General features: G+C 44.7%; 1 protein-coding gene across 1 annotated transcript in view; it reads left to right on the top strand.

Annotated features, from left to right (window-relative positions):
- CSMD2 (CUB and Sushi multiple domains 2) overlaps positions 1-23,502 on the top strand; it is a 658,022-nt gene that overhangs the window by 581,059 nt on the left and 53,461 nt on the right. Inside the window, exons 47-53 of the mRNA XM_059896727.1 lie at positions 655-843; positions 3,256-3,402; positions 6,094-6,282; positions 18,190-18,375; positions 19,196-19,390; positions 21,128-21,301; positions 22,915-23,088. Coding sequence (XP_059752710.1) covers positions 655-843; positions 3,256-3,402; positions 6,094-6,282; positions 18,190-18,375; positions 19,196-19,390; positions 21,128-21,301; positions 22,915-23,088 — 1,254 coding nt within the window. The remainder of the gene's footprint in view (positions 1-654; positions 844-3,255; positions 3,403-6,093; positions 6,283-18,189; positions 18,376-19,195; positions 19,391-21,127; positions 21,302-22,914; positions 23,089-23,502) is intronic.

The following is a 23,502-nucleotide window of genomic DNA, read 5'->3' as shown; positions in this document are numbered from 1 at the left end:
TCATCATCTCTATAATTTATGGAGGCATGCCATACATACATTATTTAGTATAATATGGTAATATATTATATTATAATATATAATCTTAATATATAATTATATAAAATAATATATAATTATATGACATCTTGTGTAATACAACAGCCCTGTAAGATAGGTGTTATCTTTTTGGGTTGGAGATGGTGAAGCTATTGCACAGAAAGGAAATAATTTGTTTAAGACCACACAGGTAGTAAGTGACAGAGGTGGACTATAAATCCAGGTGTGTTTGACTCAAAATCCCATGGGCTTACCTCTGCCCTATACTCTCCTTGTACAAATCAAACTCATTTAGCTCTTGGATTTGAGGATGCCTTACAGTTATCTGTATGTACGTATCATCCCCACCTGCTCCAAAGCCCATATCTGAGCTAAGAAGTGATTCCAGCCAACTGACCAAGCCTGAGTCTCAGCAATATAGTAACATTGACACAGAATCTGAGACCAACTCATGCCATGGAGCAGTAAAATGATGGGTATTGGAGTCTTGCTTGAATGTGCTCAAATACCATCTGGTTTTCCAACGGTTGTCTTCTTCACCAGGGAAAAGCCAATGTGTTGGCACTCGTTCCATCTCCATCCCATGTACCTGGTATTTCTCTTTCTTTCTCCAAGTGCACTGTCCAACGAATGAGCTTCTGACAGACTCCACAGGTGTGATCCTGAGTCAGAGCTACCCAGGAAGCTATCCCCAGTTCCAGACCTGCTCTTGGCTGGTGAGAGTGGAGCCCGAATATAACATCACCCTCACAGTGGAGTACTTTCTCAGTGAGAAGCAGTATGATGAGTTTGAGATCTTTGATGGTAAGTAAATCAAATTGTTCCCTGCTGCAGATAGCACAGACTGGCTTCAAAACCCCAGGAGTCTATGATGCAACCTCCCAATTAGGACTTTCCAGATGCTCCACACAAGGTCTTTCCCTACCACAGAAACTCCAGTACCATGGAAGCTGATGAGTTGTATGAGCAGGGCTGCTCATGTTACAGCCTAGACCTGCTACAGCACCCTTTCTTTAATCTAGCCACCACTCAAAGCTAGCCCCTTGAATGCCAACCAATAAATGGGTCATAGCAGTACTCCCAAGTGAAGAGTATGCTGCTTCCAAAACCCAAAGAGGTCTACCAAACACTGTGCTTCTTTCTTGGTGGTAGGAGGGGAAAGGTGCAATAAGCTGCTCTTTAATTTGGAGGATATGTCTCAGCATGCCGCAGACCACAGGACCCTAAAAAATTCACCTGACTCTTTGTAGGGTTCCTCTCTTACCCTTTGGAGCATGTGTCTTGCAAAGGCATCTACACTAATTGTCCCTTCTGGCACATCAGATCCAATTAATACAATGTCATTGATATAGTAAATCAATACGCTGTATTCTGCAGGATGTCCAGATGGTCCACATCTCTTCATACTACATTATGACAGAGCAGGAGAATTAACATAGCTCTGAAGCAAGACCATGGATGTATACTGTTGTCTCTCTCATGTAAATGCAAATTGCTTACAATCCTCCTTTCTGGTGGGTATAGAAAAGAATGCATTGCTAGATCAATAACTGCATTTCATATAACCAAAGCTATGATAATCTGCTCTAATGAATATACTACATCTGGCATAGCTACTGCAGTTGAGGCTACTACTGGGTTAAGTTTTGGGGACAAGACTCCATTTCTTACCAATCCCATCCCTCATATAACCCTGTTGTAACAAAGGAGCCATGATAATGCTTTGGGTCCCAGGTATCAGCATCAATTCACACACTCTGTATACAAAAGTCTTCCAAATATCCAGACATTCCCTTTTCCCCAGTATTCAGTTACCTGAATTAATAGTGGTGGGTCTTTTGGGATAAAGACTCGGGAATCACTACCATATACAACTGGTGTTATTTTGCAGGGTCCTTTTTCATAAGGACCCAGCCCCTCCTTCAGCCAAAGTATTCTGGAGTAAGAAACGAAACCTGGCTCAAGTCTCCAAATTACTCCAGGGATTGGAACTTCTACACCCTTTTGGTTATCTATTCATGATCTGTTTTGTTCATATGTTCATTTTTTTTGGCCGCCCATCTATCTTGCCCTTAGGAATATCATGTTGTGTGAGCCATCTCCATAGATCCTGCAGGTCAGGCCCTCCTGGCTGCCATCCCAACCTTGCTGCCCATTTTAGTAATTATGCCAACCAGTGCTTTTGCCTGGCCTCTGTATTTGGGCTCCTTTCCTCCACATCAATACTAGGAAGCCCAGCTTGGTGACAGCCTCTCCTCCCATCAGTTTCCACCTACAGAGGACAGCCAATTCTCAGGTTGTTGATGATGTTCACCCTCACTCCCTCAGCAGCACATTCCTTATTGCTTTAGGAACTGGTGTGTCCCCCAGATCCTCCCGAAGGACACGGTCAGCTGGTGGGTGTTCTGGTCTAATACAGCAGACCTATCCCAGCATGCCATTCCTCTGAGCCATTTGACCCCTTGCTTCGTAGTCTGTCACAGCAGTTCTGATGGCTCTCCTTTGTTTAATGTGGTCTATTACTTTTGCCAAGCTCCCAAGAGCTGTCTCGGCAGCATATGAGAACCATCACTCAGGGCTCTTTCCAGGATAATAAATCCTGTGTTTTGGATTATCTAGCTTTGTACTCTGCCTCCCTTGAATCAGCACCCTTGGGATGCACTTCCAGGCATCTAAGGAGGAGAGAAAGAAGAGGGAGGCCTTTCTGGAAGAGCCTTGGAAGGGACCATTGGGGAGCTATGTTATTTATGACATTGAGACATGATGATGTTTTCCTCTAGCTTTATTGCTATCTATTCACTCATAAATATTTTTTCTCTGTGGCAGGGACTGAACTGTTTTTAGTATGCACAAGTAGGATGGTGAGATAGAAAATGTTCCCAGGTTGAAAACCAGCTCTTCCTTTAACCCGCTGCTTGACTGTGGGCAAGTCCCAGGATGGCAAATAGATGTCGTCTCACCTGCCAACTGCTATGTGTTGTCAGGGACTTCTTGGATCCCTGCTTTAAGGCTCAGGAGGGGAGAGCACCTAGAGCAAAGCCTGTGGATACTGAGAGAGGAGGAGATGGACCAGTGATGGTGCTGAGTTACCATCCCAAATCTTCACGTCTTCACTTGAGGAGGGGAAAATCGGAGGTGGTTACATTAAAGGTATCACATCTAGTATCTCTGATAGCTGTGATAGTCTGTAATCCTGTGTCCACACTCTCCTCCCAGGTCCCTCAGGACAAAGTCCTCTGCTGAAAGCCCTCAGTGGGAACTACTCAGCTCCCCTGATTGTCACCAGCTCAAGCAACTCTGTGTACCTGCGCTGGTCGTCTGACCATGCCTACAATCGGAAGGGCTTTAAGATTCGGTATGCAGGTGAGTAAAACATAAAGACTCATGAGAAGGGCCACAACCCCTGAGCCCCTTACGTTTCTCACCCAAAACAATAAGCCGTGGGCCATATCCTCGTGCCTGGCGGAGCTCCTCCACAGGCCTGGGGACTGGCTGCCTTTGTCCTCCTCCTAGCCACTCTCACCTATAGCTGCACAGTGTCCTTGACATTTTCCCGCCTCCCCTTTTTCTATACCTCTCCCCACTTTTAAGCTCTTCCCTCTTTCTGTTCATACTGCCAGCCTGTGTCTTTTGGATAAGTTTATTGTGTATGACCTGATAAGGCCTATAGGTGGTCCTGTCCCTAACACTGTTGAAATGTTAATAAAAGGTCCTTTAAGCCAAAAAACCCTAAGATGGGGGTCCCCAACTGGCAAATATTAGACAAGCAGCAAACGATGGGTTATATTCCAAGTGCAGGAGCCTCTCTTCTGCTCTGCAAGCCCTATCTCATAGGCAGAGTCAGATCGAGGGCCAGTCCAACCAGATAGCTGACCAGCCAGCCATCTACAAGGAGCACAAAAATATCCTTGGAAATAAAATGAGATGGAGAAAATCAAAGTGATCTGAACTCCCATCACGGGGATTACTGTTTGTCCCTGGAAAGAAAATTTGAAAAGCTGCTTGCTGCCCATTTTGCAGGGCAGTGGGTCCGTTGAGCTGCTGGCTGGCTCTGTGAGCTTGGGAGCAGAAATGAATTACTTAAGACCATGGCGAGTTCCACCAGGCGTCAGTCCCCCTACAGCACTCTTTCCCCTGGCTGCATTTAGCCTGAGTTCCAAACAAACGCTGGACAAATTTGCAAAGAATATTGGTTAGAAGGGATGTCAGATATACATATTATAGCCTGAGTTGCCCCTTTTCTCAGTCCATCTCTTCTCATGGGCTGCCGACTTGGAAGACTAACCCAAACTTAGCGGGCTATCGAAGTCTTAAGAAACTCTTAGGTATGGCTTTGGGGGTGGGGGGGGACCAACCAGATGAAGCTGAGGGGAGCCTGGGAGGAGAAGGAGCTTTACTCTCTCAGCGTCCATTTCCTCTGCAGAGTGGACCCCAAATTCCTTTCTCCCACACACACAAGAAGGAGGGTACCTTCATGCCCCCCAGGGTCGGCAGTCGGCTCTGTCACTCAACCTCTTCAGGCCTCGGTTTCCTCATGATGGAAAAGAAACCTTAAGCCATCTGTCAGGGAGGTTCAGGCTGAGTTCCTAGAAGCTACTAACACAAAAGAGAAATAAAGCAATCTAGCAGCATTTCACTATGCTAGTTGCTAAACTCTGAACTAAAAGCCATTAAGAAGTTGTGCTTCCCTTGATGTTTTTAAAGATTAATCGCATGTTTGTGGGTAATGAGTCAGTTATAATTACAGTACATACGCCACATAGAAAGTGAATTAATTACATGGTGAAACAATGAGTCCTTAATGGAAATACAGTAGAGTCGTGTACTTTGCACATGCCTCTATCACTGTGACTAAGTATATTTTATAACTGAGATTCTTGTTCTTGACCGAGGTAGATTTGTAGATACCACATAAACAGGACACAGGTGGCAAAGCAGAAGCAAGGAAGCGTTTCTGGCTTGGAAAGGAGGTATTTAAAACATCAATTTCACCAGCAGAGGGATGTGATCACGTAAAAGGCCAGAGGACCATACTGTGGGGAGGATGCAGGAAGGGTCCTGTCATCTTCATCCTACCTTGATCCCATGACAGGGACTCTTAGAGCAGATGAACGGGCTTGCTCTCTGTGCTCCTTTGGTCATCCCTCTTTCCCGGCCTCACAGAACTTCCCCCGAGCGTCCCTGGCAGAGGTTTTTATTGCCCTGGGGGTTTTGTCTATTCTCTTCACTGTTGTATTCCCAGCACTTAGAACAGCACCTGGCATATAATAGACACTTGCTATCTGTCTGTTGAATAAATGAATGAAATAAGTTGAAGCCAGATGTCAAGGGGGAATTAAGACTGTGGATTTGATGCCCTGGGTTGCCACAGCTCTCTCTCCCCCCATCCTCCACACACAGCAGAAAGCAGGACAGGGACCATTTACTGAGTGCCCTGCACTGGGCTGGGGGCTTTACAGACACGATCCCATTTAAATTGTCCCAAAACCTATGAGGGAGGCATTGCCGATCGCAACACACAGGTGAGGAAAGTGGAGCTGAAAGCGCCTCAGTGATTTGTCCCAAGTCACAGAACTGCGGAAAGGTGGGAAATGGGACTTGAGCACAGCCCTGACTCCAGAGGCCTCGCCCCTGCGGTCACACCCTTCTGGAACCAACCCCATTGGGTTCTATTTTCTGTGTCCCTTTGGGATATGGTGGGATTCGAGAGCCTGAACTCAGCTGCACAACTAGTGCTGCCTCCAGGTGCAAAGGGGACCCAGTGCTTCATGGAGCTGTTTTTTTCTTCTGTTTTCTTCTCTTTCCTTTCCTTTTTTTCCTTTCTTATCCTTCCCTTCTCTTTTCCTTTCCTTTCCTTTCTTTTCCTTTTTTCTTTTCTTTTCTTTGGCTTTCCTAAACTGGCTGCTTTTCAGTATCAACTTCCTCACTAGCAGTGGACCTGGCAGTGGTGAAGACAGGGAAAGAGAGGGGGAAGCAAGGGGGCGGGGCCTGCATGAAGGACCACCTCTGTCTTCCCACTGTGTGTGGTCCCCTGACCCTCATCTTGTTGTCCAGCTCCCTACTGCAGCCTGCCCCGGGCTCCACTCCACGGCTTCCTTCTGGGCCAGACCAGCACCCAGCCTGGAGGCTCCATCCACTTCGGCTGCAACGCCGGCTACCGGTTGGTGGGACACAGCATGGCCATTTGCACCCGGCACCCCCAGGGCTACCACCTGTGGAGCGAGGCCATTCCTCTCTGTCAAGGTGAGAAGCAGGTGGGAAAGAGGTGACAGGTGGCTTGGGTCCTACCCGCAACTTGGGCTTGTCCCAGGACCAATCACTTCCAAATGTGGGCTTCCTCATAGATAATTAATTCATTCTTTCAGCAAACATATACTCAGGATCCATAATATCTGAAGCCCTGGGGATATACAGGTGTGTAAAACACAGCGTCAGTGTTTTCAGAGCAGAGAGGGAGATGGATATGTAGCCACAAAAATGCCAAATGCCAGAGGAAGGAAGTGCTATATCGGGAGCACAAACAGTACTGTGGGAGCCCAAGGTTAAGAGGAGACCTACGTGCTCCTGTACAGCTAGGGGGCTTCCAGAAGAGGGGTTGCTTGGGCTCATAGAACAAGGAAAGTTGAGGGCCAGGCATTGGCAAGGAAAACATTCTAGGCAACAGCAAAGGCGTTCGCAAAACCACAGACTCTGAGAGAGATCACAAAATACGCAAAGCAATTGGGGCTGGCTGAAGTGCCAGGTCAGGTGGGAGGAGGCGAGGGGCGGAGGGAAGCAGGGTGACCAGTGACCATCACCTACTCAGTCATCAGCGATCAAGCACGTGATATATACCAGGAAGTTTGCATGCATTGCTTCTGATCATTTATGGGATTTTTTGTCCTTAAAGTAATATACATTCAGACTAGAAATCTGAAGAAGAAAACAGAAACTATAGATAATGCCAAAGAAAAAGTGAAAATGACCTATAACCCCATCAACTGAAATCACTGCTGTTAACATTTCCTTTGGTCTTTCATATATTGTATATAAAAATGGCATTATTGGTGTACAAAGCTCTTCATATTTTGTTAGCATCTATCACATGATTAAATACACTTCATCATCAATATTTGCAATGGTTTTGTAGCATTATAGAAAAACTGTCATTTATTCAAGTATCATCCTATTGTTGGTCATTTGACTTTCTGTATTTTTTGCTACTATAAACAATGCTGCTGTTAAAATCCTTATAATTCCATCTTTGGGACCATCCATATTTATTTCCTTAAAATAAATTCCCAGAAATGAGATTATTGAATCATACCTATACAAAGTCTACAGCTTTTGATACTCGTTGCCATCCAGAAATTTTGTCTTCACTTATACCTCCACCAGCAGCTTGTTGTCTTTCCTCCCAGATTCTCAACACTATATACTGCATTTTAAAAAAGAAAGAAAAATTTTACCAATTATATAGACAAAAACAAGAAATCACTTAAGGTTGAGGTTCTTGTGTTTTGGTTCCCAGCATGGTGACGTACTTTTTTAATGACATCTGTCTTCTCTGACCCTCACAACCTTCTCGGGCCTGTGCCTGAGCTTTCTCAAAGAACAGAAGCAGGGCATCATTGATATTCTCTTTGATGCTTTAAGCAAAGTTTGCAGAGGACTGATTGTCTGCAAACGGCAAACGTCTTTTGGCTTCAGTTTCCATTTTTCTAACTGTATCCACACCAAGTCTTTTTCCCAAAGTTCTAGTAGGAAGCAACCAGGCCTCTCACCTCTATCTTTTGTCACGTCCCAAAACCAAGCTCTGCCCACTCATCCCCACACTGCTCTGTGCTGCTTCTCCCCATCCCCAGCCCCAGCCCAAGTTCCTCTCTGATGCCCTCCCTCTGTGCCATTCCCTCCGTGCTCTCTGGAATCCTGGTTCCATGGCCAACGAGTGTACACCCTCAGTCACCGCCCAGAAGGCTCTCTTCACTTCCTTCCTGCACGGAGACTGTGGCTCTCCTCTGAGAACACAGATGCTGGGGCCCTTTCGGGGGGGGTGCTTATCCCCCATGTACCACAGAACCCAGGGCGAAAGGCCTGGCATGCTTCCCTTTCCCTGCTGCTGCTTTCCAAACCATGACTTCTCCACTGACAAACACAGCACATTGGAGAGTCTATGCGTCCTAATGCTTTCTCTTTCCTTCCCCTGCCCGTTCTCTCACTACGCATTCTCTCCCTCAGAGGCCTCATTCCACCACAAGCTTTCAGGTACTTTGTGATTCTTCCCCCTCCTCTCCTACCCACCGGAGGTGTCCCTTTGGGTTTGGCGCACCGTGGTGTGTGATGGAGATCACTAGACAGCCTGGTAGTCTCTCAGGCTAAGAGGTTACCTCCTGTCCTCTCAGTTATCCAAGAGAGAAGGGCCAGGGAGGGGCAGTGAGGTGAGCTGCCTGTGGCACCTTTCAAGCTGAACCTGTCTCTCTCCAGCTCTGGGAAACTTCCATCTATGATCACTCCATCCCCTCCACTTTCTCTGTTCTCTTTTCCTGCAGCCCAGACCTGCTGGACCTCCTGGGCTGATTCCCTGTATATCCAGTCCTTTTCTCTCTCATTTTCAGTCTCTGTCTTTTTGGTCTATATTCTGGGAAATTTCATTTACTTTTCATTTTGTCGACTGAAAAAAAAGGCACAGCCTAACATTTGAGAATTATGTTTTATTTGGCAGAATTTAGCCCGGAAGATAGCCTCTCAGTTATTCTAATGTTTTTATTAGCATCTGTTAGACCCATTGAGGGGAATCAGAGGCCAGAAATAAGGCTTCCCAGACCAGTTTTTGTTTGTCTGTTTTAAATTAAAGGAGTTCTTAGGTTAACCATTATATATCTTTTTCCACCTGCTAATTTGTTTCCCCCGCCCACAAAGGTACCAATAAAACAGCTCTTTATAATGAAAGTTCTCTAAAACTTGATCAATTTAGAAGTTCCTCCAATTTAAAGGATCCATCGTCTGGCCATTAATGAGATATATGTAAATAGTGGACTCAAAACCAATAAGACGCAAGAGCCATCCCCATAAGAAAGTGTGAAGGCTGTAGCCTTCACAAGATCTAGAAAGTTTACTCCCAAAAACAGTCTAAGAAAGTAAAGGTCTTCACTGTACAGGCTGATGCAACAACGGTTAAGACGGCAAAAGCCCCTGAGAGTTGGCAGTCAGACAAAACACTGCTCAGAATCCCAGTCTATTTGATTGCCAGATGTGTATCATATGTGCACCTTCCAGATGGCAGAGACCGATTTTTGAAAACACACACACACACACACACACACACCTAAGAAGATCAGGTAGAAGATTTATACCTCAAAGACACAGGAAGAGAAATGCAAGTTCCCCCTAGAAGAGCTTTTGTTTTTTTAAGGTCAGAATTCTGAAAAGATGTTTTATCAAGACGACTTTTTTTTAACTTAACTGCATACGCAATGTAAGAGCCCCATATTGGCCATTTTAGGTTGAGATCTCCTTTAATATGATTTTCCCAATTAATTAGTTTCTTGCAAGTGTAAGACATGAATCTGGCTGGGGTGTTAGCTGGAGTCTGGCTTTCTGATGCCCCTCGTTTTTCTGTTTGAGAGACTCTATTTCCCACTTTAAAGCTGAATTTGTTGAGGATAAAAGCTACTAGTGAAATTGTGTGGTGGGCCAATGTGCTGCTTATGAGCTTAATTCCTCTAGGTTTCTACCCTAGAGTTGTTTCAGCTCCTCTTCATGTCTTGGGTTCTCCCTCCCGAGCACTGCTCCCTCCCGAGCTCAGATCACAGAATGGCCGGTTCTTATTCGGTGCAGAGAAAGTTGTTTAATTAAAATGAGTTGGTTTCCCTGTTAGCAAGTCCAAGCTCGCTCTGCTCGCCGCACGACAGGCCAATAAATCAGGAGACGAGGTGCTGAGGCAACAATACGACTTTATTCGGAAAGTTGGCAGACTGAGAAGATGGTGGACCAAGGTCTCCAAAAAACCATCTTATGGGGTCTGGATGCCAGTTCCTTTTATAGAATCAGAGAGGGAAGTAAAGTAAAAAGGGCCATCAGTCTTGCAAAACATCTCCTGGAATGGCCAGCCTCGGGGAGGGGAAGTGTTAATTTCTTCTTTCTTGCAGCCATTCACAGGTGGGCAGGGTTTCCTGAGGCAGGCCATGATGTATGATTATAATAACAAAAGCAACAAAAAGCAAAGGCTAAAGTCAAAGAAACAGATCCAACATGGAGTCAAAATTGTCTCTTCCCTGTAACAGTTCCCCACTGTGAATATGCATTCCACAATCTTGTGGAAAAAGGGGTGACAACCATTCTAACTGCTCTGTCAGATGGATCTTTCTGGGAGTGTCCGCCATTGGTGCCAGTGTTCCAAATGATGAGATTTGTCTTCTTTTGTTCCTCTTTGGAAGTGTCTGCTTTACACCTGTAGACTTAAAAAATATTCACAGTCTAAAAAGTTGAGAGTTATCGGGAATTTTGAGGACTTCAAGCCCGGGAGGCCACATCTCAAGTTAAAAAATTTAGCGTTTTTCTATGTATGGGAAGATGCAAGTGTCTGGGCTCACTGAAGTCATTCCTTTGATATGTACCACAGCTATCTGGGGTCTGTATCCTGTATTTTCACATTCTGAGTTTCTTCATGGCTCACCATAGGAAATGGCTGCAATCTGATGCCTGCTAGATGGCAGGTATTCTTCTCCTTCCTGAGTTTCCTCAGGGTTCACCGGCTGACGTTGGAGGGCTGCAGTCTCTGGTGACTGATCCTCTCCTCTTGGTCAGGAATTTGACCAATACTTGGGAGACACGTCTTGATCAAATTTTGTCCCACAGTGCTGGGAGGTTCATCCCAGTTCAGGCGAAAATTGTTGATATGCCACTCCAGGTGCTAATTTTCAGATTAGGCCCTATTGATAATTAAAGATTCTCTGGATCCTCTGTCTAATTATGATCAGGAGACATTTTCCCTTGTTGCTTCTTCCCATGCGTAGAATCACACTATTACAATTATTTTATGTTATAAATGTGAGAAGTTTTTTTGCGGGCCTGATTACACACTAGGCACTGTAACAGACAACAATCTTATGAAATAGACAGGATATAAGTAATGCAGCTAGTAACATTGACAAAGACATAGTGCAGCAGGGACACACAAAGCACAAACAATTTGGAAACAAAGAACAAATTAAAACGATTAGTATAGCTAGTTGTCATTCCAGTTCCAATAACGCGTGACCAAAGGAACCATAACTGATTTAATGAGCCATCCACAGTTTCACTGTACTGGCCATGCATCTTAGACATGCATGGCTTAATCTTTGAGACAAGCATATGCTACTGGCAGGATCAACCAGGTAGAGAGAAAAAGATAAATGTTTCATCTTTGTTTACAAAGGCATACTTTATCAACCTGTTGTAGGTCATAGCATAAGAGAAAAGGTTTTTTTCTGCAAAACAAAGATTAAAGCCAGTATATTTCCCAAAGTCATAAAGTTATAAATCATATTTACCAGTTCATTCAGTCCCATATTTACTAGTTTATTGATTAATTCCTGTTGATCCGGTTGAAGTTATCAGGTTTTCTATTAGTTTTGTCATTTGTCACCCAATCCAGTGATATTATCTGAAGGCTATCAGAAACTTATATTTGTCAAAAAGTTCCTTTTTATGAGTCTTCTTGAAAATCTTCATTTTGTTAAAGCATCAGGACAAAACTTAAAATAGCATGGTTAAAGATTTGAGTACAATGCAAATAGCAGGAAACGGATATTTCTGTGACATATAACATTTTAGAATAACTAGAATTATGATTGATAACATATCATGACATCATATCAGATGTGAGGGATTCCATATAAATTTTGGAATATCTATATTAAATATTCTATAACCTAAGGTTCATCTCCAATCACTTGACAATGTTTTTGAAGTAATTTAACATACCAAATAAACTTAGTTTGACATTCGTCTCTGAGATGCTGTTTCAAAGTATCCCAGAGTCAGCTGGAGGCTAAAAAGCTTTAGTCAGATTTTGATATTTGGGAAGTTTGTTAAAAATATCAAAAATGTTTTAAAACACAACAGGATAATAGGTCACTGTGAAACAATACTTATTCATTTAACCAAAGTCACAAAACGATTAAAAGAAAACAAATACGGATCACCTAAGGGCACAGAGACTCATACAATCTATTATCAAAAAGGAGCACTTCTAACAGAGAGAGAGAGATCAAATTTGTCTTGTATTAGCTTACTTAACAGAATCCATTTACTTAGTTAACTTCAATCTAAATTTAGTTAATCCTGACCTTGTATAAAACTTTCTCAGTAAAATGTAATTCCATTCCTCATACCTTCTTAACTGAAAGCACACATTCCACCATACTGAAATGTTTTATTATTTTCAGTAGCTTTAATTATATATTTAAATTAGAATCCCCAATTCTTAAAAACCTTAATTTCTAGTGAAAACCAAGAGATAAGTAATAGTTACCAAAATCTGGAGAAACTATTTTAGATGATTTTTAGAACATAATTATTCTTATAGAGTTTACCTAAAAGCTCTTATCTCGTTTCCATTTACTTTAAAGTTTCATCATATCAAGTTATTTCTTTTGCTGACAAATTTGCAACAGGTATAACAAGATTTTATTTAACTTCTATTAAACCTAGGTGCCGTGAAAGTATTATACTTAATGTTGATGGCTCTAAAGACATGTCTATATTAATTAGATCAACAAACAAACATTAATACCAGGTATTAATTTAATACTAAATATTTCCCCGTTCACGTGAACCTGAAAACTCATTTATCTTAATTTCTCTTGTATTTAGAATTGTTTGGTTTGTAAGCACTTACTTTTCTTTAAGCCAATTAAATAGAGATCATTTACAGATTAACCTCAGCAATGTTATCCAAAGACAAAGACACATACAAACACACAAACAAAGAGACATCATAGCTCTTATTTCAAAATTTCAGCCCTGAGTCGGGTACAGCAATGTAAAACCCATCAGAGGTTGGATTAAAATTGGGTTTCTGGCAGATGGAACAAATCAAGCTCACTTGTCTAGATGGCTAAACCCTTTTTACTAATATTTATGGAAAACAAGTTCTAAATTACTTTACCCTCTTTTTCAAAATTTGCATTTTAAAAAGATGGCAGAGTTAAGGGTTCCTGAGAAGACCAGATAGGACATTTGCATCTCGAAGATAGAGGCAAGTTTCTCCTAGGATGACTTTGTTTCCCCTTTGTTGGTCTCTGAGCAGACAAAGCCATTACAATCTTTCGGGCCTTTTTCATATTTCTCTGGGTACATTCAGCCTTTTCGGCCGTATCCCTATTATTGAAAACTGAATAAGCCAATTGGAACAAATCGTTCATTGGAGTCTGAGGACCAGCAGTTGCTTTCTGAATTTTGCTCCTGATGTCTGGGGCGGACTGGGCCATGAAATGCATAGCCAGAAGGTCCTGTACCTTGGGGGAGGAGGGATCCACATCTGTTTGGGATCCATGGCCCTGTAGGGTGAGGTCCCCTAGTTGGCATTCTGAGGTTGTAAGAACGAACGGTTTTGTACTTCTCCAGAAACTCCCTTGACCGGGATAGACTGAGAAGTTTTCTGTGCCACCTTGGCATTTACCACAGAATATGTGGCACCCATATCTATTAGAAAGTCAATCAACTTGTTCCCCACTGTCAAAGTTACCCGGGGCTCCTGAGGGGAAATTAGAATTGGACGCCTCAAATCTAAGGGAGTCCCCTGGCCTCTTACAGGATTTCGGCGCAAGGGAAATTGCCCTGCCACAGAAGTGGCTCCCGGTCCAAATTGGGTGCTCTATCGGGTCTTAGATGGTGATACTAAACCAGGTTCCTGTGCTCCAGGGGTTACTATAGAAACTGCTATTTGATCCCCATGGGTAGGGGAACCAGGAGGCGGTGAATATGTTGGCAGCATGAGGGGGGGGGGGGGGGTGCAGGTGGAACACCTGCCGGTGCAGCCTGCTCAACCACTGGGGGAGCTGGATAGGCTTGGGGGGGGGGGGGGGTTAAGTTTTGAAATAACATGTCCCCACTCTCATTTTCTCCCTCTTCCCCCTGAAGAATAGGTTCCTTCTTAGGTTTTCTTTCAGATCGCTGCACCATAAGGTGGCAGCCCTCTGACTCCTTTTCCTCCTGATGCAATAACATAAATGCTTCTACATACAGAATCTCATCTCTTTTCTCTGCTCTTTTGCAAAACACTTCTAACTGCGAGATCGTATAATTGAGTGAGCCATTCAGGGGCCATCGTTCTTCTGATCCTAACATATATTGGGTCCACAGCCTATGACAAGAGTATATCATGTCTTTCTTAGTCATAGGCTCACAGCTATGTTTTGCCCATTTATCTAATATACGCCTCAAAGGGCTCTCTCTCGGGATAGATGGCGTATTTCCCATTTTTATAAGTTTGATAACACCAAAACACAAAAGACGCAGACAAATTCCAACACAAAAGGCACAAACAAATTCTAGCATCGATGCACACAAAACCAAAACAAAACCAACGAACTAGTTCCCAAATCAGGTACATTTACCCTACAAAACCAACGAACTAGTTACCAACGAACCAGTTCCCAAAATCAGGTAGAGTCCAACAACAATTCCCCTCTCCAACAGGGTACCCCAAGCAAATTGGCTTGTCCCATGAAGGAAAAGCCCAAACAGAGGGGGGAATATGTTCCCTGTGTGCACACCAGAGCGACTTACCCTCCAAAATCGAGTCCGTTGACTCGTAGAAGTTTGTCGGTTCCTTGCTTCAACTGCCAAGTGCTGGGGTAGCCGGTGCTGCTTCAGGGAACTTTGAAGGGAAGATCCTCAGGACAAATGATCCTGGCAGATGCTAGGGCCTCGCGCCGATATTCCCCAACGGGGACCTGCTAGCCACGAGCAGCAAGGCTCCCAGCTGGCTCAGCCAAATCTGTTACCGAGTCCAAGCTCACTCTGCTTGCCTCACACCTGGCCAATAAATCGGGAGGCGAGGTGCTGAGGCAAGGAATACGACTTTATTCGGAAAGTCGGCAGACCGAGACGATGGCGGACTAGGGTCCCCAAAAAACCATCTTGTCAGGGTCTGGATGCCAATTTCTTTTATAGAATCAGAGAGGGAAGTAAAGTAAAAAGGCAGAATAGAGAGGGAGAGGCGGAGAGGAAGTAAAGTAAGAAGGGCCATCAGTCTTGCAAAACATCTCCCGAAATGGCCAGCCTTGGGGAGGGGAAGTGTGAATTACTTCTTTCTTGCAGCCATTCACAGGTGGGCAGGGTTCCCTGAGAGAGGCCATGGTGTATGATTATAATAACGAAAGCAACGAAAAGCAGAGGCTAAAGTCAAAGAAACAGATCCAACATGGAATCAAAATTGGCTCTTCCCTGTTGCATGCCCGTGGGACCACTGCACAGTGTGAGGACTTGCCTCCACCACTCCCGCAAGTTTCTCAGTTGCCTGAGAAAGCCCTTCTCGGCCAGGAGGAGATGTCCCTTCTTCAGAGCTAAAAGCTCTCATGTAATATTTTCACTTTTATCCCAACAAATTCTCGTACAGGTAGCTGATTTGAGGAAACACATCAGGTCAGCCTCCTCCCTAACCACTCAGCCCAGACCGCTCGGTATCTTTCGACTGAGCAAATCCCAGTGTCTTTCAACTGGGCTCTCCTAGTATCTTTCAAATGGGGAGTCAGGTACCTGTTAGACACCACCAAATAAAACTCAGGATCTTCAGCCAATAATCAGGAGCTCCAAGAACCAGGAGAGATTCACCCGAATTTGTCTGGATTCTCCGAGGAGGCGGATGGGCACCAGAGGCCTCTGCTGGTCCAGATTCCAGATCCTCATAGAGTTCAGGTGAAGGAGAGAAGTCTACTCTAGGTCCCTTTGTCAGTCACCAAAACTGTCGACTGAAAAAAAGTGCACAACCTTGTCGACAAAAATTAATCAATAGTCAATCTATGAAAGAAGTGGAAATTTTTATTGGAGCCAAATTTGAGGGTTATAACCCAGAAACAACATCTCAGAAAGTTCTGAGAACTGTTCCACCCGTTAGACGTCAGAGTTATATAAGTTTTTTGAAGCAGAGGGCTCTATGTTAAATGACGTATTATTGACAGTTTACACAATCCAGACCTAAATGTCATCGTGGCCCCTTACAAGATCAAGAGGAATGTTATTTTTTTTTTTTTTTTATAACTTTTATCTTTAATTTATTTATTTATCTTTGGCTGTGTTGGGTCTCAGTTTCTGTGCGAGGGCTTTCTCCAGTTGTGGAGAGCAGGGGCCACTCTTCCTCGCGGTGCGCGGGCCTCTCACCGTCGCGGCCTCTCTTGTTGCGGAGCACAGGCTCCAGACGCGCAGGCTCAGTAGTTGTGGCTCACGGGCCCAATTGCTCCGCGGCATGTGGGATCTTCCCAGACCAGGGCTTGAACCCGCGTCCCCTGCATCGGCAGGCAGACTCTCAACCACTGTGCCACCAGGGAAGCCCCAAGAATGTTATCTTTTAAGGGGCTGCCTTGTTGATGGTAGGAGAATGTTGCTGTTTATGGTTGAGCAGGTATGTCTGACAGTGGGGGAGGTTTGGTCGAGACATAAGGCAGATACACGATGCACACTAGGCAGGGAGAGGAGGCCAAAGGGCAGAGAACATTTTTTGTTTAAGTTTTTCTTGTCTTGCATAAAATATGAATTTTATTTCACAGCCTAAAAGTTGAGAATTACGTTTTTATTCAACAGACTTAAGCCCAGAAGACAGCCTCTCAGATAGCTCTGAGGGACCGCTCCGAAGTGGCAAGGGAAGAGCCAGGATGTATAGGAGTTTTTGCAACAAAAACCAGGTGGTCAGAACATCAAAAGATTACTGTTAATTAAAGAAAACCAGACATCCCAGGTTAATGAGTTTAGCGCTTTTCTCTGTACAAGATGCCAGAGTCAGGGCTCATTGAAATCATTCCTTTGAAATGCACCTTAGCTATCTAGGGCCAGCATCCTGTTCTTTCCATTCCTGAATCCCCTCAGGGTGCACTGTCGTGGGCAGCTGCTGTGGCTGAGGGGGCAGCCTATTTGTCTCCATCCTGAGCTCCCTTAGCGCTCACCGTTGGGGGTGGCTATAGGGCTGAGATGGCTGCAATATCCTTTGTTTGCTGAAATGGCAGGCAGCCATATCTTTGTCTACAATTTCCACCCCTTCTATTTAATGCTTATTTTGGTGATCCTATTTTTAACTTAACAGAGCCCTTCCTTGTTCACTTTTTGTTGTTCTCTTTTCAAAGCCCTCTCTTCTCATTTTATTATACATCACCTTGACTTTCTCAAGATCAGAAGTTTAAAGTTATATGTCTTCTGTTACCTGAGTTAGTTCTGTTTCCTAAAGGAGACTTTTCTTTCTATTTTTAATCTTATCTTTGTTTATCACTTTCATGCTGCTGGTTTTCTTCATTTGTATAGTGATCTTTAATTGTTCATATTTCAAAGTAAAGGCCAGGTTGATTTTTCCAGGTAACAGATGTGGGTTACCTTTGTTGTTATTATATGCAGCTATCATTGCCCACTAGGTCTCTCCCATGAATAAGAAGTTGAGTTGAGTATGTGGCAGAGATAAGCAGACGGAGGGGCAGGCTTTAGGCTGAGAGCCTTTATACTTAAGGATTAAAAGAGCTTTATTCCAGGATGCCTACTTCTACCATAGCATACCTAATTCTCTCAAGGGAGTTCTTTTCTTTTTTTTTTTTTTTTTTTTTCTTTTTTTTCCTTCAGTAGGTAAGAAAACCCTCTCTGTTTAGTTTGGAGAATGGCTGCCTGAATGTCTCTACACTGTGTTTGTGGGAAGGGATGGAGAACTGGTCTCACCCCATAGCTCCCTCCTGTATATTTTGTGCTGCAGCTTCTCAACTCCATTTAATCCATCAACACACTTCTATCTGCATTTCATCTTCCAAAGCTTTTTTGTTTCAACTCCTCTACTGATCTTCCCATTTTCTTTTTTGTTATGAGGCTTTTCCCTCTTATTAGTCTTTACTATCATTTTATTAGGGCCTCAAGGGAGAGGAAAGATAAAAATATGTTCTCAGAACACCATCTTGAAGCAGACATGCTCATGACATTTTTTTCCTCTGCTAGCTCTTTCCTGTGGGCTTCCTGAGGCCCCCAAGAACGGAATGGTGTTTGGCAAAGAGTACACGGTGGGGACCAAGGCTGTGTACAGCTGCAGCGAAGGCTACCACCTCCAGGCAGGTGCCGAGGCCACAGCAGAATGTCTGGAGACAGGCCTATGGAGCAACCGCAATGTCCCCGCACAGTGTGTCCGTGAGTCCTTGGGTAGGGGAGGGGGGTGTGTCAAAGGGCTGGGTAAGCAGCTGAAAAGATTCCTGCAAGGAGCGAGCTAAAAATCCAGTAATGGGACAAGACATGCCCGTGGAAGTTGGGGACTCAGAGTGCTGAGACAAGTGGGTACTGCCATCTACCAACTTGGGTTCCCATTTGAAACTGCTTCAAAGCATTGATAGACCATTGCTCCCTGAGATGTTTCCATAAACCATCACAGAATGTAGGAATGACTGGTCCACTTCCTTTTAGATGGAAAAACTGTCAGAAAGTTGGCATGAATGTCCTTTGATCACAAAACTCTAAAATAACAGAGATATACTTCAGTTTTAAGGCCAAAGTCACACACGGGCAGCCTAATGGGCTATGTCTAGTCTGAAGATACAAGGTTTTGTGTTTTTGTTTTTGTTTTGTTTTGGTTCTTTGGCCTATGCAGTGCTTTGTTAAAAATTTTTGAATCTCTTCCCAACATTTTAAAATCAGAAAATTTTACATAAAAATTCGTATTTCTAGCTTCTCTTGAAAGAGGCAGATCTGACCAATTGGAATTTGCAGTCTCACATCCACAGTCAACACTGACTGAGCGCCACCTCCCTTTCTTTTTTTAATTGGGCAGATCTGCCCACCCCAGGTTGCGAATTCCCCACCCAGCTCACTTCACTCATTGACCACACCTGCCTGGGGACTAACGGCTCTTGGATTCATCATTACTGCGTTACAGCCTCCCAGTCCCCAGCTCTGGGTCGTCAGTGTCTTCCATAATTAATTTATTCATCCTCCTCTCTGCTTTTTACCTCCCCAGCTGTGACCTGTCCCGACGTCAGCAGCATCAGTGTGGAACACGGCCGATGGAGGCTCATCTTTGAGATGCAGTACCAGTTCCAGGCCCAGCTGATGCTCATCTGTGACCCTGGCTACTACTACACTGGCCAAAGGGTCATCCGCTGTCAGGCCAATGGCAAGTGGAGCCTCGGCAACTCTATGCCCACCTGCCAAAGTAAGCCCAGGAGGGCAGGGTGGGCAAGTTTGGCACAGTGCCTACACCCTGAGCCATCTCATACCTGGGCTGAATTGGGGAGGGGGAGAAGGGGAGTATAGCCAGGGATTGCAGTGAACCTCCTTCTGAACACTCATCTAGAAACAGGAGCTGGGGAGAGGCCTTTTCCTTTAAGGAAGCACTTCTCAGCATCTTGTCCTCTTATTAAAAAGCTGCCTCTGTCCAGGTGAGCATCCACTAATTCATTTATTCCACATTCATACCAGGTATTGTAGAGGTATGAGGAGAGAAGGTTGTGGTTCCTGCCTACAAGGAGCTGAGAGTCTACTGGAGAGGCAGACAAATAAAGAAGCAAGGATAACAAAGTGTGATAAGACCTATAATGGGAGTGTGTATAGGGGGAATGAATATAGCGCAAGGGACCAGGCCACCTAAGTGTGCCTGTGTCTCCTCCATTGTAAGTTGTTTTTCTTTGGTTCTTTAAGATAGTTTCAAAGCTCAGGGTCCCTGGGAAGCACCTCTGAGATGGAGGTTTGTTAGGGAATGCCCTTGGGATCACCACCTGGGGAAGGGAAGGGGAGGGGAGGAGGAGGGGGAAAGGGGAAAGGGAGGGGAGAGTGAGGGGAGAGGATGGGGGTGGAGAGGGAGGGGAGGCAAGAGGAGGAGAAGAAGTAGGAATGGGAAGATGGAGAAGGTGATCGCTGATGCAGTATCAGAGAAGGCCTCAGCTGACCCTGCAAAGAGCTCTGAATCTTGGTGGCCCTTCAGAATTGTCACAAGTTAGGGCAGGAGGCCTTTATACTTCCACACTGACCAAACACTGGGTGCAGGCTGCCCCAGGAAGAGAGCATGACCTTAGGTGGGAGGACTCTTTAACCAAGGCAGTCTGAAGAGGGCTCGCAGCAAGGGGTTGTTTGCCAGCAGCTGGGGAAAGAAGTCCTTCAGTCCTAAAGGGGGTCTGAGTGGGTCAGCACAACATCCACCAGTAGGGATATTCTGATGCTATTTACTCAATCAGTAAAGATGTGACAGAGGAAGGAAGTGCTTGTGAAGGGACAGAAGGAGATCACTTATCAGGGCACAGGGGGACATTTGAGACTGGGTAGGAGGAGTGGTATCTTCCCAACACCTATGACCCAAGACACTGTTACCTTTGTTCATCCAAGTCCAGACTCCGAAGTGGAACCACGTATGTGACAGAGTAGGAGTCACGAGCGTGGAACAGCTTCCTTACAACGAAGGCGCTCACGTCTCAGTGCAGCCAGTGGCGTCTGCAGCGCTCTGTGGAGAAGGAGTTGAGGTGCTGCCGGGCTCGGCAGAGGGCACAAGGAGAGTGCCTGCCAGCGTCTGCCCTGGACGCCGAGGAGCGCACCACACGGTTGCCATCTCTCTGGCGCCGTGGTCCCTAACAAGGGTGCACATCCAAAACTCCTGAGGGGTTTTGGTTTTCTTTAATACACATGCTTGGGCCATATCTCCAGAGATTGTGAATCGTGGGTCCAGAGTGCAGCCTGGACATTTTTAAAGCTCCTCGGGTGCTTCTGGCGACACCTCTGGTTGAGAATCACGGGCCCAGCGTAACAGTACAGCCGTCACGGTGGCGACCCGTATTCTGGTCATGAGTCCCATTAGAGTAGGTTAAACAGATCCTATTTTTGTCATTATTCTTGCTAATCAGAAGCAGCACGTGTCCCGTCTCTCGGGGCTGGCTTCCTGAGCATTTTGTGGTCTTTGTAGTCATCTCCTGTGGAGAGCTCCCCATCCCGCCCAATGGGCACCGCATCGGAACCCTGTCCGTCTATGGGGCGACGGCCATCTTCTCCTGCAACTCCGGGTACACGCTGGTGGGCTCCAGGGTGCGAGAGTGCATGGCCAACGGGCTCTGGAGTGGCTCCGAAGTCCGCTGCCTCGGTAAGTGACCTCCCTGGACCTCTCCTGTCCCTTTTCCCCTCCTCAGGACGGGTTAGATCTTTCCAAAGCTCCATTCCAATCTTTGAACGGTACTGTTTTACCTACTGTCATAAAATGCTTAATCCAAACAGCTAGTGGCATCTACCATAACCAAAACCCTGAACTAGCTTCCCTTGGAGCGCCCAAAAGAATGAGAAGAACTTCAAGTCTGAGGAGACAAACCTTTGAGGGGCTCTCATTCTGATCAAAAAGACACCCCCTTCTTATTGGCCCTTGTATGATGGATGAAGCCCCAGTCTCCGCCTCCAGGGACACTTTACAGAGACACATTCCTGCAACACACCTAAAATACCATTTATATTATTGGTTTTTCTGTAAGATCTTAGGGGAAAACCCAGACAACTTTTTGACCAACCCAATATGTATTAGCAAATTTTACACACATATGTATACAAAAATACAATATTATATGTACTATATTATATAATAAATAAATATTTTTGTCATTAGCTTGTTTTATGACAAAAATATATCAATGCATGACAAAAGCATAAAAACCAACCTGGCTTACAAAGGACAGAGTTATCATTTCCCCCATAGTTAATCCAGTCCCTGCCTAAACATTAGATACTAAAGTTCTCTCTTCTCTCACACCTTTCTTGGACCCCTCAACTCCAAAGGAGGGTCCCAGCTACACAGACCCAACAGCATAGATTGGACGGTCTGTTCCAGAGTGTACAGTGCTGCCCTCCCCGTCTCAGGCCTCTGTTAGAGACACAGTCATGAGTTATTTCCACACAGAGCCAAAAAATGCTAGTGGAAACACTAGAAATACACTCTACCTAAACCCCATTTTAAAAAATTAACTCACCTAGGTTTATATTATCTGTGTTCCTTGCCACTCAAGAAAGAAGGATGAATTTAGCTGAGCCACCTGGTCTTACATGGTTATTTTCAACACGACCAGACTTTTTTTTTATTCTTTTTCAAATTCTTTTCCCATTTAGGTTGTTACATAATATTGAGCAGAGTTCCCTGTGCTATATAGTAGGTCCTTGTTGGTTATCCATTTAGAATATAGCAGTGTGTACACATCAATCCCAAACTCCCTAACTATCCCCCTACCCCCGCCCCGTTCCCCACTGGTAACCATAAGTTCGTTCTGTCAGTCTGTAAGTCTGTTTCTGTTTTGTAAATAAGTTCATTCACAACTAGGCTTTGACTGCCTTAATGAGACCACGGTGCCCTCCATGCAGTCGATGCTCTGGAAATGCTGGCTGATGAGAAAAAGAGGGGGACGATCCCAGAGGCAGGGCAGTAACAGTGATCATTTCTCACCCATGTACAGACACAGAAACTAAAGCTCAGAGATGGGTAGCCATTTGGAATGCAACCTTGGGATTTGGGGTTGCCAAGTCTTCAACACCATTTCTATCACATCTAGGATTCCTGAAATCAGTCCTGGATGCTGCAGTCAGGGGGAGGTGGGAAAAACGATGGGTGGTCCTTTTCCCCACTGTCCATGTCTCCCCCACCCCTCATTTGACCAAGCCCCACCTTATTTTCTATACGCTCCTCTTCAATTTACTCTCTTTTCCCACATCCCACCATAGCTGGACACTGCGGGACCCCTGAGCCCATCGTCAACGGGCAAATCAATGGGGAGAACTACAACTACCGGGGCAGCGTGGTGTACCAGTGCGACGCCGGCTTCCGCCTGATTGGCATGTCTGTGCGCATCTGCCAGCAGGATCATCACTGGTCAGGCAAGACCCCTTTCTGTGTGCGTAAGTATGGTACCCACTCTCCCTAGTCACGGGCTCAGGTGCAACATGGACTTTCTCTTGTGTTGTCTTCATTAGGTTAGCTAGAGGTTTTTGTATGTTTTGTTAATGTTTTTCAAAGACAATAATTACATCTGTTGTTTTCAGTTTTCTGCATCATTAATTACTGCTTTCACCTTTATTATTTTCTTCCTTGTGATTAACTTCTTTGTTCATTTTCTTGCTTTTGAATTAGGAATTTAGTTCATTTATTTTCAGTCTTTTCGTTTTTATTGATTATTATGGCTAGAAGTGTTTAAGGCTATAAAATTTCTTCTGATCACTGCTCTAATTATATCCCACAGATTATAAAAATTAGTGTTTTATTATTTCTCAGAAATTCTGTAATTTTGATATTAATTCCCCCTTTTGCCTAGA

Source organism: Balaenoptera ricei, chromosome 1 (genome assembly GCF_028023285.1).
Source record: "Balaenoptera ricei isolate mBalRic1 chromosome 1, mBalRic1.hap2, whole genome shotgun sequence".
NCBI lineage: Eukaryota > Metazoa > Chordata > Mammalia > Artiodactyla > Balaenopteridae > Balaenoptera > Balaenoptera ricei.
The sequence above is the reverse complement of the archived record's forward strand: the minus strand, read 5'-3'. Positions and strand labels throughout refer to the sequence as shown.